Source organism: Arachis hypogaea, chromosome 15 (genome assembly GCF_003086295.3).
Source record: "Arachis hypogaea cultivar Tifrunner chromosome 15, arahy.Tifrunner.gnm2.J5K5, whole genome shotgun sequence".
Lineage (NCBI taxonomy): Eukaryota > Viridiplantae > Streptophyta > Magnoliopsida > Fabales > Fabaceae > Arachis > Arachis hypogaea.
In genome coordinates this window covers 131,854,063-131,873,642 of record NC_092050.1, presented here as the reverse complement: position 1 = coordinate 131,873,642, position 19,580 = coordinate 131,854,063, and the positions used below count along the sequence as shown (strand labels likewise).

The 19,580-nt window shown below is 32.7% G+C and overlaps 1 protein-coding gene across 2 annotated transcripts; it reads right to left on the bottom strand.

Annotated features, from left to right (window-relative positions):
- Positions 1-5,926: 5,926 nt before the first annotated feature.
- Positions 5,927-11,519, bottom strand: LOC112750723 (uncharacterized). 2 transcript variants are annotated; one of them, XM_025799544.2, is made up of 9 exons: positions 11,233-11,519; positions 10,906-11,036; positions 10,272-10,357; positions 9,850-9,944; positions 9,206-9,302; positions 7,794-7,908; positions 7,529-7,683; positions 7,326-7,451; positions 5,927-6,433 (listed from the first exon to the last, which is right to left on the bottom strand). In XM_025799544.2, exons 1-9 carry the CDS (start codon positions 11,412-11,414, stop codon positions 6,215-6,217), a joined length of 1,206 nt encoding a protein of 401 aa, XP_025655329.1. In that variant the 5' UTR covers positions 11,415-11,519; the 3' UTR covers positions 5,927-6,214. The 2 variants fall into 2 exon arrangements, with proteins under 2 accessions (XP_025655329.1, XP_025655330.1); XM_025799545.3 differs by having other exon boundaries at positions 10,906-11,089; positions 11,233-11,488.
- Between the last annotated feature and the right edge of the window lie 8,061 nt (positions 11,520-19,580).

Here is a 19,580-nt window from a genome sequence, read left to right as displayed (position 1 = left end):
TTACAGCTTGAAACCAACTCCTCATAACTTCTAATTATCTGGACTTAATGTGGTATGTGACATATAACTGTATTCTGCTTTGGGATTCTTAGAGTTATGTGGCTTATAAATTGGAAATTGGACTTAGTCTTCTAATATAACTGAGTGATCAAGGGATTGACGGTCAGTTATATTAGAGGAGATTAAATTGCCTAGAATAGAAATTTAATCACTTGGGGTTTGCTATAAACATAGTCATTGCATGATCAAGATAGTTGACATTGAATATTAATCCAAACATTTAAATATCTCCAAATCCTTAACTCTATTCTCATACCGTTTTCTCAATCGTTTATTATTTGCTTTCTTACTTTATTGTCTTCTATGCTATTTGATCTTTAAAACTCCCATTTCAATTTGTCTAACCAGAATAGCTAGTCAACCATTGCTTGCTTAGTCCATTAATCCCCGTAGGATCAACACTCACTCACCTGAGTTTATTACATGGTACGACCCGGTACACTTGTCGGTAAGTTGTTGATAGAAATTCCATACCAAAGCAATAGATTCAATTTCATGAAAATATTTGTTTGAAGTGACATGCAAGAAAGATGAGAAACTCAAAGTTATCTCTTAGAAAATATTCAAAAACTCAATGAATAATCTAGCATGTTGCCAATTAAGTGGTATAGGTGGAGCAATTTTCTTTTTTCCCCCACTATCTTCTCCAAACCATCTAAGAAAATTAGGTTCTTGATCTTAAAGCCTTTCAAAAGCTTTTCCAAATTTCTCGGCATGTTCCAACATTAGATAGATGGAATTCTACCTAGTTGGAACATCAAAGCATACAAGGATTTCAGATTCAATCAATTCAACCTCAACGCATTCTTTAAATTTTTTAGTCCTTTGAGGAGAAGAACTGACATACCTGACAATATTTTTAATGCTTTCAATTGAAGTTTATTGCTCTCTAGTTTCTTTATTCACTATCAAATTATGAACATGAGCACAACATCTCACATGCATATATTTTCTTTCACACACCAACCCATCTCTTGCACCTAATTTCTTTTGAAGGTAAGTAATAGTCCCATCATTCAAGATTGCATTATCTACTGCGATTGTGAATACTTTTTTAAGTTTTCACTCTCTCAAACACTTCTCAATTTCTCTTTCTATTGTATCACCTTTCTAGTTCTCAATCTAGCAGAAATTTATAATTCTCTTATGTGACTTTGATTCTTCATCAACGAAATATGCAGTCAAGCTCATATAACTCAAATTTTGATTTAAGGTCCAGTAATCTATTGTCAAGAAAACCCTAGTACATGACTTTGTCAACCATTCTTTTAACTTTTTCTTCTCATCTAACTAAAGTTGAAAGCAATTTCTTGAGACCGTCACCCTAGATGGTACCATAAATCTTGGCTCAAATCGATTGAACATTTTACGAAATTTAATCCACTCAACAACTTTAACGGTATTTCATTAAGTACAACAAACGTAGCTACATATTTATTTAATCCACTCAACAACTTTAACGGTATTTCATTAAGTACAACAAACTTAGCTACATATTTCTTATAATCTTTTCAGTTATAACCCTTAAAGGCTTTGTATAGTTTCCTTTCTTCATCAATTTTGGAACCATGAAGTATCCCATTCTTCTCCACTTTAGTAAATATCTACTTATGAGAACTTTTCAAGTGCTTATTTAAAACATTTGTGCCATGTTTAGTAGGCTGATAACTCTACTTTTTCTGGCAATGATTACATTTAGCCTTGTGCTCTCCCTTTGTCTCAGTCAATGGAAGCTCAATAAAATGTGACCAAACATAAGATTTCTTTCCCTTACAAACAACTTCTTGATCCTCTTGTCTGCATCCTTGTTTTCTACTTTTTTTCATTAACTTGTGGTGCAGTAGGAGCTGGGGTAGCATCAACAATAGGTTCAGCTTCAATATCCATTACTTTGTTCTGGCTTCTTAGTACCAGTGATGGTATTTTCTTTTTTTTTTCTAAAAAAAATTAATTAGTGATGGTATTTTGGTGTTTTGATTCTTAATATCTCCTCCTCCCATTCTTCTTTATCTAAACAAATAAAATCAAAGAAAAATCAAATCCTGTTCAGCAATACTGAGTAACAAATTAAAAGTTCAGCCCATTAAACAGCACAATAAATAGAACAATAATAGAAAAACCTTATAATAACAATAATAAAAAAAATCAACAATAACCACATCAACTAAATTAAGAACAAATCAGAAAAAACAAGTAATAATCAGAGCAAATATTGAATTTACTGGTAATCAAAATAAGAATCAAAACACCAAAATATCATCACTAATTAATTTTTTTCAGAAAAAAGAAAATACCATCACAGGTACTAAGAAGGCAGAACAATAATCAAAATACTAATTAGAACAATAATCAAAACCCCCTAATCAAAAGTTTCAATAATTAACATTAATTATTTTTTAAATAAAAAGGAAAAAATCAGTTTACCTAAGCTTAAGAACAGAAAAAGGGAAAGTTGAGCAGAGGTGGTGGCTAACTAAGCTTTGATGGGGCTTCTAGTTGTGACGAGGCTAACCTTTGCGAGGACTGATGGTGGAAGAGAAGAAAACGACGGCCGGGGGGCAACAACATTGGGAAAATAGAACAGAGAAGTGCCGTCGCACTTCGTGGCCACTAATGATGTCGTTGTCACTGAGGTTGTTGTCACCAAGAAACAGTGCATCACTGTGGCCGTGAAGGTGAGAGAAGCATTGAAATAGAGGAGCACTGAGAAGTAGTCAAAAGAGGAGCTTTGGCGGGGGCCAAGGTGACTCTGAGGCTTGTGAATGGTGATGGTGGCAGGTGATCTTTGGTGAGAGATAGAGAGAGCGTTGAGAGAGAAAAGGTTCCTCCTTTCATGAGGTACTGAGGTTGCTGTGCATGCTGAGAGAAGAAGGGGTTTAGGGTTGTGCCTGTGTGCCCTAGACCCGTAGCCAAGTATACTTTTATTGGAGTAGTATGCATCCTCACTACAAGAAACCAAGCTATGGTCTAGACCCGGTTGACAGCACAAGAAAAACATTGAGTACCGTCAGATTACTGGCATATTTAGCATTGGTTATTAGCGATGGGTTTACCATTACATTTACCGGCAAATCACACAATAAATTTGTCCAGTAAAGACGTTAATGTCGGATTAGATTTTCCGTCGGTAATATTTGGAGGGAAGAAAAGGAAATTTAGCACATTTTGTACCGTCCGATTTACCGTCAAATAAATCTGCCAGCAAATCTTACTGAATGAAACGCTACATTTTGTCATGCACGATGAAATTATCGGCGGACTAATCCACCAGTAAATCTGACGGTAAAATTGACCCTAAATTGAAATCACGCGTCCTCTTCCCCTTATTTTGCAAGACAACTCTCTCTATAACACTGGCACTCTCTCTCTCTCTCTCCCCATCTCCCTCCCACAAACCGCCTCCGGCAACCCCTCCGCCATCGTTAGCCACCACCACCAGCCTCTGAAGACCGCGTGTACTAGTCGCTGCCACCACCAACTTGCGTCAAGTGAAACGCTGCCGTGCCGCCACTGATTTTGTCGTTGCTATCGCTATTTGCCAGAGCTGCCTCCCTCCTTTGTTTGGGTAGGTTGTTGTTCTCCCTCTTTATATTTTATCCTATTTTACATTTGCATTTTTTAACTGAAATCCTGAATGCAGTCTTCCAAGTTGGTCACCGTCGCTGCCACTGCATCGTAAATGTTGAGTCCATCACGTCAGAGAAGTTTTTTTGCGCTGCCACTATCTCTAGAAAATTCACTGACTAATAAAAAATTTAGATTAGTTAAACCTTAAATCTTAGTTTATGTAATTTTAATTTGTTATGTGTTGAAAAATATGCAATTAGGATCACAAAAGATCAATTATGATTGATGTTATGAATATGATGAAAGTAAATAGACATTTAGGGTTATTAATTTTTTATTTTTACTTGCTTTATTAATTTTTTAGGTTAGATCTTTTTAAGTTTTGATTATTAGTTTTTAAATTTTACTAACTTTAATTCTATTTTAGGATTTTTTTTTTAAAGTCGTGTAGCTTTAATCGTGGGTTGTTCGTGCACTATTCAGGTTGGTTTTCTATCTCTAAACGTGCTATGTTATTTATGTTTTATGCTGGACTTACTTTTTTTAAGATAGAGTTTTAGGACGGAAGTAGGAGAAGGTTGCATAGCGACGCCTTCTCAAAACCCTTATTTGCTGAAAAATTGTGGAGTAATAAGAAGTTGCACACTAAAACTGCTAGAATTTGATGTTTTATTAAATGCGTATTTGTTTTAATTTATGCATGCAGCTGTTTCTTCTATGAAAAAGTGATAAATTTATTTGGTGAATGTCTCTAAATTAAGTAGAAGTTCTGCCAAATTTTTGTTTAAATTGTTTGAAACATGTTCGGTTTGCGAGAAAATGATAATTAGATTTAGTGAAAAATTTTAATTATAGAAGAAACTCTGTCGAATTTTCTAAAAATTTTAATAAGTTGTATTGTTGGTTGAAATCTAGAGTGTTTGTGGCAAAATAATTCCAAATCAACGTTTGTGGATGTATGATATAGATAATGGTGGACGGGGGGGAGGGGGTTAAAACCTGAGTTCTTTGAGGGAGTTGACAAGTTTGTTATGTATGTCTTTAATATAGAACCGTTTAGGTCTTAAGAGATTTTTAGGTATTCGTGCTTTAAGTGTCGGCTGACTAAGTGGTTAAGACCTTTGGAGATAACACTTCATCTCTACCGTAATGGGTTCAAGGATGGATATTGGGTGCGGACAAACCACAGAGAAGTGGATGAGCAGAAAATCAACCGATCTGGCTTGAATTTCAATAAGTCTGAAGGTCGATCAATGAGAGATCGGGTGATTAGAGAACTAAATATGTAAGAAATGAATTGCTAAAATGTGACTACCACTCCCTATCATAGGTGCAATGGCAACAGAAAGGAGGAAGAAGTGCATTTAGAGTTTATAATTGAGGACAAAAACTGAATTGGAAACTTTTGAAATGTATGCCACATCAGCTAGCTATTATAACTAGGGGTGCACATGGGCCGGGTGAAGCCGGGTTTGATGTGACTCAGATCCGACCCGAAATATACAACGGGTCTATTTATTAGACCCGAACCCGACCCTAGACCCGATGAAACCAATACACTTTCGGGCCACAATTATATCGGGTGAAAATCGGGTGAAAACCGGGCCGTTAACATTATATTACGTTAATACCTTCTTGTAAGCTAGCATGTAAAAATATCCAAATTTCCAAGACTCCAACCATTATTTAACATGGTAAAATTCGCTTAGAAAAACATAACAATAACCAACCCTTCTTTAAAATTAAAGCATAACCACGATCAATACTAAAGCAAAACCACAATCAATACTAATATTGTCTAATAATACCAAATATTTAAATCAATACAAATAACACAATATTATGCATTAGTCTAAAGTCTTATGCATTCTAAACATAAAACATTAACTTATAGTCTTATAATGACTAATAACACAAAATATGAAGGTTTACAATACTTAAATTCCACATAAGAATAGTCATGATCCATCACTAATAACACAAAATATTAATTGTATATGATGACCGGGCCGACTTCGGGTGACCCGAGCTATGGCACGGACCCGACCCGAAATAATGACCGGGTCTATTTTTGAGACCCTTACCCGACCCTAAACCCGATGAAATCACACCAAATTAGCCCCTAAAGTGTTCGGAACCGGACCGGGCTTTCGGGCCGGGCCGGGTCTGTGCACCCCTAGTTATAACATTTTAGGTGGCAGCAACAGTGCCAGATCAGCTCTCCGTTTGCTGACTTACACTGGAAATGAGCTCAAAGACCTGTATGGAGCCAGGCATTCAATCTGAATGGTCTAATTAGTGCAATTGAAAACTGAGGAATAACATTGATGCACGGGCTGAATCTCGGTAACACTTTGAGAATTTAGTTACAAAATTTTCATTCTCACCTAACTTCACTCTTTATCATAGCAGTGTCCATTTTTTTAATGTAATTAATGGAGTAATATCCAAAATTTGGTACTTAATAATTTATGCTTCGTCCAAATTAATACCAAAGAAAAGAAATTGACAAATTGTTTCATGATCTTTTAGAATGTTAAACAAATTGCTCCCAAAGCTTTCCCCAATATGTAAGATGCCATTTCGTTTAGCGCAAGAAGCCTTCACCATTCAAAAGGTTACCCAGTCTTTCTGAAACCGCAGCCAAGGTTTCATGGCTCTTACAAAATGCAAATCTTATATATCTCTTCTGGTAGGAACAACTTCCTTCAGAAATTCCATTCGATGATAAGTTTGCATGAAAAAATCCTTGTCCTGGTACAGCCACCACCCCTGCTTCTAGTATTAGTTTCTTAACAAATTCTACCTGTGAAAAAGAAAAATAATGCAATAACTGTTCGAAGAATTGCACAAAAACCCAATTCAAAAGGACTATGTACTAATTTGGGAGCAGTTATTTTGCTTGCATATAAATAAATACATAATGATTAAGGAAATATCTTTTCAAGTTCTCTAAAATGTTTGGGAAAATTTTTTGGTAAAAGGTGGAATCAACATAAAAACATCTTTATGAGAAGCCTATTTAGAGCCCGTTTGGTAAACTTCAAAAGTAACTTTTTGCACTTTTGACTTATGAAAAATAGTAGTATTAATGTTTGGTGCAATTTTCAAAATCAAATTGCAATTTTCTAAGAAGCTATTTAGGAGTTTATAAAGAAGTTAAAAAAAATAACTTCTCTCATAATACTACTACTTTTTATCACATTTTTATAAAATAAACACTTTTAGAACTAAAAACCCAAACACAAAATAACTTATTTATAAGCTATTTTTAATATAGTCATTTATTGTTTAAACTATTTTTTTAAAAAGAACTTAATTGAGTTGTTTACCAAACTGGGCCTAAGTTGCATATAATCATGTTTTTTTTTGGTTTTTACTTCATAATTTCACTGTTTTCTTCACAAGAACATTGAAAACAAAAAACACTAAAAATGAAAACAAAAACTAGAGATGCAAACCAAATACAGGAAATTTTAATCTTTTAGAAAAAATATCTATTTTATTATAACATAAGATATGTTTGATCGTATGAAAAGAACTTTTAACATTACATCCAAACATAAAACAACTTTTACTTTTTCAAAAAAATCTTTCAAAAACATCTTGAAGAAACTCATCCAAATGAACCCCATGAGTCTATGACAATTAAAATAGCTCTAAACTAGTAGCGAGAAAAGTTTAATGAGTTGACATACATCAGATAGGAGGCAATCTTCTGGAAGCTCCGCAAACAAGAAGATGGAACCTTGAGGTATAAACTGTATCTTGAAACCTACTCCAGCAAGCAACTTGACAATAAAGTCTCGTTTTGATTGATAATCCTGAGTATATAGATAGAAATATAAGAAGCATGGGAAAAATAGTTCTACATTTCCTCAAAGTGCTTCTGATGTCTTACACTTTTCAATGTTTGAAAGTATTCTGGGGGACTTCTCAAAGCAGTCAATGCAGCTTCCTGAAATGGCGCTGGTGCCGAATCCGTAACTTTGATATGAATATTTCTGATAGCAGATGCAAGGAAAGCAGGTCCAATTGCCCATCCAACCCTCCAGCCTGATGTATGACAGACCAATAGTGAGTGAATGTAATTTATTCAAAATGATGCAGGAACCGAAAAAAAAAAATTGCAGGCTTCGTGGTTTTATGAAGCTTTGATTTGTTACCTGTAACACTAAATGTTTTAGACAAAGACGATGTTATAACAGTCCGCTCTTGCATTCCTGGAATTGTGGCAAGGGATATATGTTTCACGGTGTCATATGTTATATGCTCATATACCTGCAGAAAGCATGATAAATGAGGCACGGAATTCCATTATGTACATATATTCAACTCTTGCAGAGTTAAAACTCCAAGCAAATTCTTGAGAAACCTTTCAACTCTCCCAAGAGAGACTTGCTAAAAGACTCGTAACAAGTCCTCTCTCCCTTATAATTATCATCGGCTAATCTGCTAACTATAATTAGTGGTATCTTAACCATGTAAAGAGAGAGATAAGCATCAATTTGGTCCCTGAGTTTTCACTCAATAATTAGTTTGGTCTCTAAATTTTATACTATGGATCAAATTGGTCATTTCATCACCAATTTGGTAAATAGGTTACTTATGTATGCAGTTAACTGCTACTGTGGCAGCCTAATAGTTAGCTAACATTGCACTAAAGGTGAGACTTAATTTGCTCTCTTAAGGGACTAAATTTTATAGATTTGAATGACTCAATTTAGTCAATTGAGGGATCAAATTGAGGCTACACCTTTAGTGTAGTGGAGCTAGCCATTATGCTGTCACATATCAATTTATTGCACACATAAGTATTTTGTTAACTAGACTAGTAACCAAGGGACGAACTTGATTTATGGTTATAAATCTCATGAACCAAAGGGAGCATATTTAAAATCCAAAGACTAAACAAATTATCACATGAAATCTTAGGAAACAAATTGAGCCTTATATCAAAGAGAGTTGATGAGTAATTCTTCCAATGAATATTGCTTTGTAATCCAGTTATAGCACAAGCTTTCTCCACACATGCCGAAATCACCTAAGATAAAAGCCTAACATCTCTTCCATAAAAGGCCAACTCCAACTTACTCTTTAACAAATGTGTTGCTAATGCTATATTGCCTAGTGTAAGCACTTATCCACCACCACATCTTTAACTCTACATTATTAAGTTAATTTTAGTGTTCCCTTTAACTACTCAACAAGTCAACATCCAATTCTACATTCTTATAGTTGTGCAATAAAATTTCCGTCAAGTTCGAAGGATCCTTTTTTGTTGTTAATCGCAAAGAACACATAAAATGCTTCTCCATTTCATTCACTTATCTTGGATCCTATGGTTTGCATCTCGCCTTTATTCATCCATCATCTTGGGTAGTAGATCCAACATACATTAAAATGAAGCATGAATATCCAATTCATGACATAAATTAATGTTATTCATCCCCACCCTGACAACCCCCCCCCCCCCAACAAACACACACACACACACACACACACAAAAACACTCAAATTGTCTTTATTAAATCTTGAAATTTAAGTTTTACCAGTGCAAAGGAAGGGAACTTCATACTTCATCTGTTATTGCCAGGCAATCTTGGCTGCAGCATGCTCTAGCAATAGTCTCAAGTTCTTCTTTTGTGAAAACTTTGCCAGTTGGATTGTGAGGACTGTTTGAAATTTATGTCAGCATTTTTGTAATCCATAATGCGAGACTAAGCATCTACAGGCATTTATATTCAAAACTAGTTATATAAAATAAACAAATGAAAAAAAGGACAAAAAGAATTTAGTGAGTAATTGTTATTACTTTCATCGACTTCATATTGAGAAGTTCTGTGAATGTAAAAAATGAATCATAAACTTCAAACCAAGCATGTGTAAATATTGCAATTCCCCTTACAAAAGTTGAGCAAATGAGAAGCAAAATCTTCGGTGAAAGATTTATATGGAACACGTGACAGCAGAATGCACAGGAAACATGATCTGAAACACATGAATTCTTGTAACTAAAGTTTCTACAGTAACAGGGTAACAAGAAAACACTGATATTGCATCTCTGCTTGATCTTTAAATAAAACAATTTGAAAAGAAAAGAAAAAAGATTTTCGTAATCACTATTCAGATGGTTGTCACATAGGTACAAACAGCAACACGATCAGAACAAATTCTATGTATGAAATTGAGGGAAACTCATGCATTTGGGTGATTTTTAACCTGTTCAGTACTATGGCTTTAGTTCTCTCTGTTAGTGATCTCAGCAATTTGCTTGGATCCAGAGTCCACTGAGGTGGGTCAAGCGGCACATGTATCTGTCATGTTGGTTAATTAAGCTAACAAAAACAAGCTGCACTAGTGAAAAGATCATTTCACATCAATAACAGACACAAAATATTGAGGGCCACTAGCTTAGTTTAGATTATCTGCAAGAACGTTTTCCATGCGACAATACATAAATTAAATTGTGTAGCAAAATGAGGATTTTTCCTGGTGAAGTGTTATATATAAAAAGAACACACATGTAGATGACAGTGGTAATCTTTGCTCCTAGTAAAGCTTGCGATAAACTGAAGTACTAAACCTATTAAGACATCTTAGTCCACAAAATTGGATATGAATATTGGTAATAAGTAGCTTACTGGGACTCCCCCAGCCATGGTAATACATCCTTCATATGTTTCATACGAAGGGTCAAACAGTATGACTTCATCACCAGCATCAATTGCTGTGAGAAACAGAACAGAAGATGATTATTACATAGCACAAGAAAGGAATATATAGAATATCTCATCCAAAACACAAAACATTGAAATTGTTATAAGATATAATCAATTCTGCCTTGGTGTTCTAACATCAAATTTTCAGTACAACTTTATAAAGTACATTAAGCAGTTGTAGCAAATAAGATAAAAATCAATTACCTGTCGGTGTTCTAATATCAAACTTTAATTAGTTATTTATTTTGGTTTCCTACAGTATCTCCTCACCCAGCAGGTGCTACATACACAATACAGATTCAAAGCAGACAAGTGACATTTACTCAAGCGGACGAGTGGGCTCGCCCTCAACCAATGCAAGTTGGTTTAAAACTTTTAATGTATTAAATTGCATTCTAGTAATTATTCCCTTTTCACGATGCTTGCCAAGAACTACTAATCGAAAAAGGTATCTGATAGCAAAATTTGAACAGAAGCAAAGACATTAAAGTAAGCAACTAAAAAGAAGGATTATGTTTCTCTTTAGCAGTAACATACAAAATTCATTAGCACATACTTGCGAAAATTGCTGCTGCAAATGCCTCAGTTTGACCACAGCAAATAGCAACGTCCGTTAAGGGGTTGATGTCCAAGCCATGAATTTCCTTCACCATCTGGCTCAGGTAATCACATATGCCTTGCACGTGCCTCAAATTACAAACAAGTACACTCCATCAATTTATTGTAAAAGTAGCACTTAGCTGAAACAAGGTCAAAAGGTTTTGATACTTTCTATTGTCTCTTCTATTTACTCGAAATGACGTACTTATCATTATGGATAGAGTTAATTTCGTTGAAGCTCCAGCAAGTAACAAACATTTATGGTAAGGGTTAGAAAGTTGACCTGTACTGGTTGAAGTCAGAATTGATTGCCGAAACGGCGGCGTTTTTTATGTGGGGAGGGGCAGGGAAGTCCGGGAAGCCCTCAGCGAGATTGATGGCATTGCAGCACTGTGCAAGATGGGAGAGTTCTTGAATGGGTGACGTTGTGAGCTTCTTTGCCGCACGCGACAACTTCGCTTCCATTGTTTTCTCAGTTTCTTCCTCGTTTTTCTCATCTTGTAGCTTTGAGCTTTCTTATTTATTCCGGACGGATTACCAAATCAGTCTCTCAGCCAAATTGTATACTCTAGTAGTCTAGTCTCTCCATTTTTTAGTTAATAGTCAAATTAATTTTGAAAGATAAATTTTTTTTAATTAAATTAGTTTTTTAAAAAATTATAAATTAATTATATCTGTTTTTTAGTTATTTTATTTATTAATGAGATCAAAAATTTATTTTGTTAAAAATTTAAATATTTTGTATTATTATTATTAAAAATTTTAAATATTATTAAAAAATTTTAGATATTTTTATCTTATTATTCTTAAATTATACATTACACTGTATATTTAAAAAGTTTCATTTTTTAAAATTATACATTATGAAAGAATCTCATATATTAAATTATTTTTAGTTTGGTTGTCTGTTTTTATGTATTATACTAGTGTATCTTTTAGTATTCTATACGGAATAATATATAAAATTATATAAAAAAAATTTATTAAAATTTAAATAAAAAATATATAATAATTATTATTATAAATATTTTACAACTTACAAATAATATTTAAAATAATTAATATTTATTTTAATCCATTTGAATTGGTTGAATGATCATTTCATTTGTTGGTTTAAGTAAGTATTTGTAGTTCGAAGCTCGCCTTGTGTGTATAACAATCCATTAGTTAGGGAGAGACCCTTAATAAATAGAGCATCAATATGTGGTGGATTAGTCCTCGACTTGCCAAATTAGGAAATCCGTAAAAAAGAAATTGTATTTGTCTTTAAAATAGATTAATTTTTCATTAATAGCAATATTTATGGACTTTTGTCTTTGTTAAAATTTACTTGGGACAATTTTATTTGTTAGTATCATATTCATTCTGGAAGTCAAAATATTATGATCAACATTGTTACTTGTTAAAACTTCACATTTTATGAAATAATTTTTAAATTTTCAAATTCATAAACTTATGTCATTACAAAAGTTATTAGATCGATTAATATTTTTTGGTAACATGATGTACCGAAATATCATCGTTGAGTATTAGTTAGTGTGAAGAAAAATCAATAACACAACTTTTGTTATTCAATATATCATTTATCTTATTGAAAAATAAATTAATATTTTCTAAACTTATAAATAGATTTTCTTCTAATTTCTTACACTATTTTATTTGACAATATTTACTATTAAAAAATAGTAAATGACCATTAAAATTAATTCTAGTTAAAATTAATTCTAGTTAGTGAGATAAAATTTAAAATATTTTTTTATTTTCTTACTCAAATTTAAATTTAAATTTAGAATTGATTAACAACTTATTCTTTTTTATTTTAATAAAAAAAATAAATTGGATAGATATAAAATATTCAGCATTTAATAATTTCAATCATTTAAATTTTAATTATCAAAAATTAGATTAAAAATTAATTATAAACTTAATAATTAATAATATATATATTATATTAGTACGTAAATAATAATATCCAACGTATTCATTTTTTTTTACAGAATTAATGTATAATCTATTGAGAATTGATTTATTATCCAAAAAATTTTTCATAAATTTTATAATATGTGAAAATAGTGATCTTAATTTTTATTATTATTTAAGAAATTATTTACAATTTTTTTAATTATGTAATTAACTTATTTAATAACTTTTATTACTACTTTTATACTAAAAAAATATCAATTTATATTATTTACATATTTTTTACTACTAATAAATAAATAAGTATTTACACTATTATACTTATTGTTCTAAATGATGACTTAAGTTACTTATTTTGTATGTTAAATTTATTAAATATTAAGATGAAAATATTGTTCAATAAATTATATAAATAGTCATTATAGAAAAAAAATATATATATCATATATAATAATTCTTGATATATATAGTGTCATGTATATATTAAGATTATCTAATTTAATTGTGTGAGTGATTATTGTTATTTTCACTTTTTCGTTACAGTAGAAAATAATATTTAAAACTAAAAAAGAGATAATTAATTTTTTTAATTTGAATTAAAAAATGTCTTGTAAATATATCTAACTTTTACATATACTAAGTGTTATAATAATAAATAGTATAGTCCAAGATATATTTGGACCTAATAAAACCTCAATGCAAGTAAGATCAACTAAAATCTATTGTTAGGGTCCTAAATCCGATTTAGGTTCATTACCTTAAAGGTTCAATGCAGATGAAGTCCACGCGTCCCCTTTTAAATTGGCTCAGATTGGATTTCCATTGTTAGTTAGATATGGTAATGAGTACTCAGGAGAGCGTGAGAAGTCCCATTCCCATCCCTCACTCCTATTTAAAAAAAAATGACCTCGTTCCTTCTCCGTCATTGTAAGTTCTTATTTAATTACTCCTTAGAGAATGCAGATCTCCTCAGTTATCTACGAATATTTTTTGAAAATTTTTGAAAAAAATTAACACAAAATGACATAATATAATATTCATAAAATAATCAACTCAATATAATTCAATACAATTTATAACATATTCGATATGAAAAATAACATTTCAAAAGGAGAAAACATAATATATTCCAACATAATAACATAACATAATTTTTGGAACGATACTGAGCGACGTAGTAACGAACTTGAGAGGCAGAGAAAGTGAGCCAGAGAGAGAGAGGGGATCGAGACTGAAAAGGAGTCCGAAAGAAAAAAGAAGAATTCGAATTGGAGGCAGAAATTAAGGTTACTAAATTCAAGAAATGGATTGATGTATATATAAATTAGGATAAATTAATAATTTTATATTCGCATATATTTAATAGGTTCCACGGGTACTTATGTTCGTATCCCATTAGGGGTCGTAAACGGAAAAGTCCGCCCTGTCTCGCCAAAAGCTTGCCATCTGACGGGTTGGCCCGCCCCACCTCGCCTAATGGTAGGCTGGCGGGCTCTCATTTTTTTTATAAACCATTAAATATTAAACAATATATATAATTTTTAAATTCACACACATTAAAGTCTTTATAATTATAAATATATAATAAACATAATTATAAACCAAATTTTTTGAAACAAAATAATAAAACCAACATTGTCCAAAGCAAAATAAATATTGTCCAAAATATATAATTAAACATCTTCAAGTTTATAATCAATCAAACATAAAACATAATCCAAAATATAACTTAGAACATCTTCAACTATCATCTTCATCCTCTTGTAGATCAATAACATCATAGAAGTTTGTAAAAAAATGGCACTGACAAAATAAAAGCTTGGCCCAGCAGGAAAGCCCGCCCCGCCCTACAGAAACCTGCCAAAGTCCATGGATTAGGCGGTGCGAGGTAGGCAAGCTTTTTAAGTTTGGCGGTCTCAAATTTTCAACCCAACTCGCCTTTTTGGCGGGTTATGCAGGCCAGCCCGACGGGTTTCGGCCCATTTGCCACCCCTAGTCTCCATCCATTTTCACGTGGTAGGTCGTGAGGATTTTACGAATTTCCATCTAGCCCCCAAAACGGGAGTAATCCCTGCAAATACCCGTTTCGACTGTTTTGTGATCATCTCTATTGCTAGTATTCATTGGTTCGTGATGTGGAACTATTCTAGCCACTTAATAAATTTTCAGATAATCAAAATTTAGGTTATATCATTTTTATAAAGTTACATGTATCCTTGTTATAACAATATTATTAGAAGATAAATGGATAAATACTAAACTATTGTTTGGATATAAGATGGAAAATAAGAGGAAAGAAAATAGAAAGAAAAAAAATGAGAGGAAAGAAAAGTATATTTTTTTGTGTATTGTTTAGATGAAGAAAAAATGAATAGAATGAAAATAGAAGAGATTTTTTTTTTTGCTTGGATGGAAAGGAAAAGTAAGAAGAGAAAAAATTATAATAGAATAAAATTATATTAATATTTTTATATATTATATATAAATTATAATTCAAATGGTAACTCTGTATTTTTATCCATGTTTATACTTCTTCGTCAGTTTTCTTCTCAATTTTGAAGAGAAAAAATTTACATGAGCTCCATATACACTTTTATGTTTTTCATTCAATTAAATAAGTGTTTAATCAAAGAATTTAATATTTATATAATAATATGACAAAATAAATTAAAGTTTGAGTTTAACATAGTAAGCTCTCAAGTTTAAATTTTCATAAATTAATTTATTTTTGTTAAAGTGAGTTCCGCAATAAAAAATTCATATATTAAAGTAGAAAATAATTTTTTTATAAATACAAAATTAAAAAAATTATTCTTAAAAGTTGAATATGCAGATAAAAAAATAAATTATAACTTGTGAAAATGATCTCTAAAATTTATTACAATAAATAATAAAACTGTAAAAGTCATGTATCTATATAAATTAAATTATATTAAATAATAAGATATTTAGATATTTAATCAACGTAATTAATTAGTTTATAACTGATTTGATTTAATAATTTAAAAAATTGAATAACCTTTTTTAGAAATATGCCAATCTAAATAATATAAATTGAAGATAAGAAAAATATAACTAAATTATATAATACAATATAATATTCCTAAAAAATTATTTTATAGCAGATCTAATGTCAAGATATTTATCATCATCTGTGGTATAATCTAATTTCACAATTACTTAAACGTTGTTTTTATGAAAAAATCGCATTATTTATTTTTAAAAAATTAATATTTACTCACTATTATAATTTAAATAGAATATAAAATAGATACTAAACTAATTTCTTTTAATAATTACTCAATCACAAATATTCATCAAGGATATGAGATTTAAGAGCATATAAAGTAAATATAATACCTACAACTTTTACACTTCCACGATAAGATGATTATCATAAGTTTTTTTTTTAACATAAATTAAATAGAACAACATATAATAATAAAGAAACAATCAAATCCAGAAAATTATAGAACACCTATCATACACTACGACTGTTAGTAATAAAAAGCTTTAACTATTTATTCTTTTATTAGCTATCTTTTTATCTACTCTGCACTTCATTTATGAATATGTTAAGGACTAAACCTATGTTTCAACCTTTCAAAATTCCATATATTCTTGCCAAACACAACATTATCATGCTTTTTTTTTTATAAAAACCATTGAATGAAAAAACCGTTGGTAAAAAGATGAAGTTCTCTTATAATATGTATGACTTTTTATGATAATTGATCTTGCCTGGGAAATAGATCGGCTTGAACGTCCGTCTCTCAGAATCCGAGTTCCTTATGTTCGTTGTAGGTGTGGGAGCACGAGCAATACAAAGGGGGGGTGGAGTGTACTTACAAAGGCACTCCAATGCTTAAGTCAGTATGGTGTTAAGTTCAGAATTGTCCTTCAAAAAGATACTTTACCTTTCCTTTATAGATATTTCTTCGTCCGTTACATTCTGGGTGATAAATTGTCGGTTTCTGTGATGATTGATTTCGTAACCGACTTTATCATACCGTTTGAGACGTCGGTTATGATAAGAGTATTGATGTCACCGAGTTATAGCTCATAAGGGCCGAGCAATAACGGCAAATGACGAGTTATGGTGGCTGCCAGTAACGGTTATGAGGCCGAGTTATAGCTCGTATTTATGGTGACCATATCACAGCCCCCAAGCTTAGCCTGAGGAAAGTTTTTTAATGAAGCAGGTTGAGCTTTTGTGATGAGTTATAACTCGATAAAGTGGATTACTGAGTGAGCCCCCAGTTCAACGTACTTCATTAAATCAACTTTCTATTTGTGCGACGTGGGAAATCGTGCGTGCTTTTTATTGAGGAGAGAGAATGAGTGGTAGCTTCATTAATATTTTGATGGTTTCCAATGCTCCTTTCGCCGTTTGATGTGACTGAGGGAAGGGTGATATTTGGAACGTTTTTATTTGTGATTAATTATTTCTACTGATTTGGAATTTGGGCGTTTTGGTTTTCTGCTTCTTGTGTGAAGAATGAGCAAGAGAGGTATGGTCATGTCTGTGTTCTTCTAATTTCTTTCTTCCCTCATTTTTTGTATTTCTTGGTTGCATGTTTGTTTACTGTTTCTGATGGGATTTGAGAAGGAAAAGAAAGTTGGAATAGATTGGTCTTATGACTGGGTTGGGGATGATGTGAGGTCTCGGGTGTCATTGTTCTGTGATGAAGCTGCTGCTAAGGAGGTGGATGCTAGTAGGGTAGTGAGGCAGAATTCTGGAGTTGGGGTTGAGTTACTGCCCTATAGTGTTAATGATAGGGTTTATCACCGGGGTAGAGGCTTTGAATTTTTCTATATGCACAGCTGCGTTCTTGAAGAGTTGAGAGTTAGATTACCCTTCACTGATTTCGAATGTCAGGTCTTGAGGCAGTTAAACTGCGCTCCGTCGCAGCTTCATCCAAATGGATAGGCGTTTCTTCGTTCTTTTAAAATTTTAATGGAGTTTCTGGAAGAGGTGCCATCTGTTGACCTTTTCTTTTCGTTATTTCAAGCCAAAGGGGTGTGGAAAGGTGGTTGGATAAATTTCAATAGCACCCCTGGTTTTGGCATTTTCAAATTGTACAAATCTTCTTTCAAAGATTTTAAAGAGATGTATTTAAAGGTTAGGGGTCTGGAAAAAGATTTTCTGTTTTTCATAGATGAGAATCTGGCTGAGAAGTTTCCATTGTATTGGTGCTCGGAACCTCAAAATATACTCGGACCTGAAGTTATCTCTCCGAGAAATGTTTGTTTGATTGAGTTTCTTGTTGAAAATATCGGTCGGGGAGACCTGATTTCAATGTATGAGCTTCTGAAGTGGGAGCAGGATAAAGATGTTGTGGTAGCCTATTTGGGTGAGTTATAGGGTTGTTTCTAAGGTGTTTATTGGTTTTCATCATATTTCTGATGTTGTTTGTTTTTTGCAGGTGGTAAATACCCTGGTGTTTCAGCTGCGTCTCTGAGGACGCGTTTCAAAAATAAGAATCTGGAGAAGGAGGTATCGTCATCTAATGCTGAGAAAGTTGTTGGGACTGGCGAGGTTACTCAGCCTCGTCAAGGTCGGAGGAAGGTGATTGCAAAGAAGAGAAGGAAGTCCGACCTTGTTGAGTTGTCCGATGATTCTGATGAAAAGGAGTTAGGGGTTCCTCTGGAAGAGATACAGGCTTTTATGGGTAATCAAAAAAGGCTTCATGAAATTTCTGAACAAAGTGAGGCATTTTCGGTGTGGAAAAAGGAATATCCCTATATGGCTGTGGTGGACGAGTATTGCCAATCGTCGGCTGATGTTTCTCTTGCAAAGGAGGTTGGAGACATGGCTATTGGGCAGTATATGCAGGTAATAGCTGACTGTTGTTTCTTTATTTTTCTTTTTCTTTGGGAGTCTTATGAATTTTGGTTTATTTCTTTCTCTAGGTTGTTGGCCTGCGCCTTGCAAGTCTTAGGCGTAGCCAAGAGTTGAAGTATAAGAGAGTTGCTACGGAAAGAGGAGAGGTTTCTGTTTTGAAGGAGGAGTTGGTTAAGAGTAAGAGTGCTGCTGCTGAGCTTCAAGCGCGTTTGACTGAGACCGAGAAGTTGTTGAAGGAGACTAAAGAAAGTTATGTTAAGGATGTGGAAGATTTGAAGAAAAAAGAAAGTGATCTGGCGAACATGCAAACTCGGCTTATTGAGGTTACTGCTCAATTTAAGGATATGGAGAAGAAAAAGGCGGATGAGATATTGGATTCTTTTGTTGAAGGTTTTGAAAGGGCAAGGTTGCAGGTAAAGTTTTTGGTACCAGATGCCGATCTCTCTGGTATGGATCCTGGAAAGATAGTGCGAGATGGTCAGCTGATCGAAGATGATGGGGACACAGAAGATGAAGCCGATAATGCTTGATGTGTTTGTTAGAAACTTGTTTAAATTTGTTTTGCATATGTAATAGTTAGTTCGTGTGTTTTGAACTTTGTTGAATTGACTTGTTTGAATTTTGAATGTGATGCTTTTTGTAAAAGCTGTTTGCGATTGTTCGGAAAGTGTTCCGAGTTTATTGGCCTTGTGGCTGATGATGTTATTTGATAATGGCAGGTTGTAGCTTAGACGAGTATTAGCGTTTGTTTGAGCTGTATTGATAGAGTTATATTTGATTGATAATATCATCCGTACAGTTATTTGATAAAGAATAAGATAATATTCGTCTCCTATATATTCGGAGTCCTTTTGAACCTTTTAAAT

Excerpts from the sequence above, each read along its gene's own strand:
- LOC112750723 (XM_025799544.2), bottom strand. The coding sequence starts at position 11,414 with ATGGAAGCGAAGTTGTCGCGTGCGGCAAAGAAGCTCACAACGTCACCC. Across the intron at positions 11,037-11,232 it reads TCTGACTTCAACCAGTACAG|GCACGTGCAAGGCATATGTG; the intron begins GTCAACTTTCTA and ends TTGTAATTTGAG. Across the intron at positions 9,303-9,849 it reads AAAGCCATAGTACTGAACAG|TCCTCACAATCCAACTGGCA; the intron begins GTTAAAAATCAC and ends AATTTCAAACAG.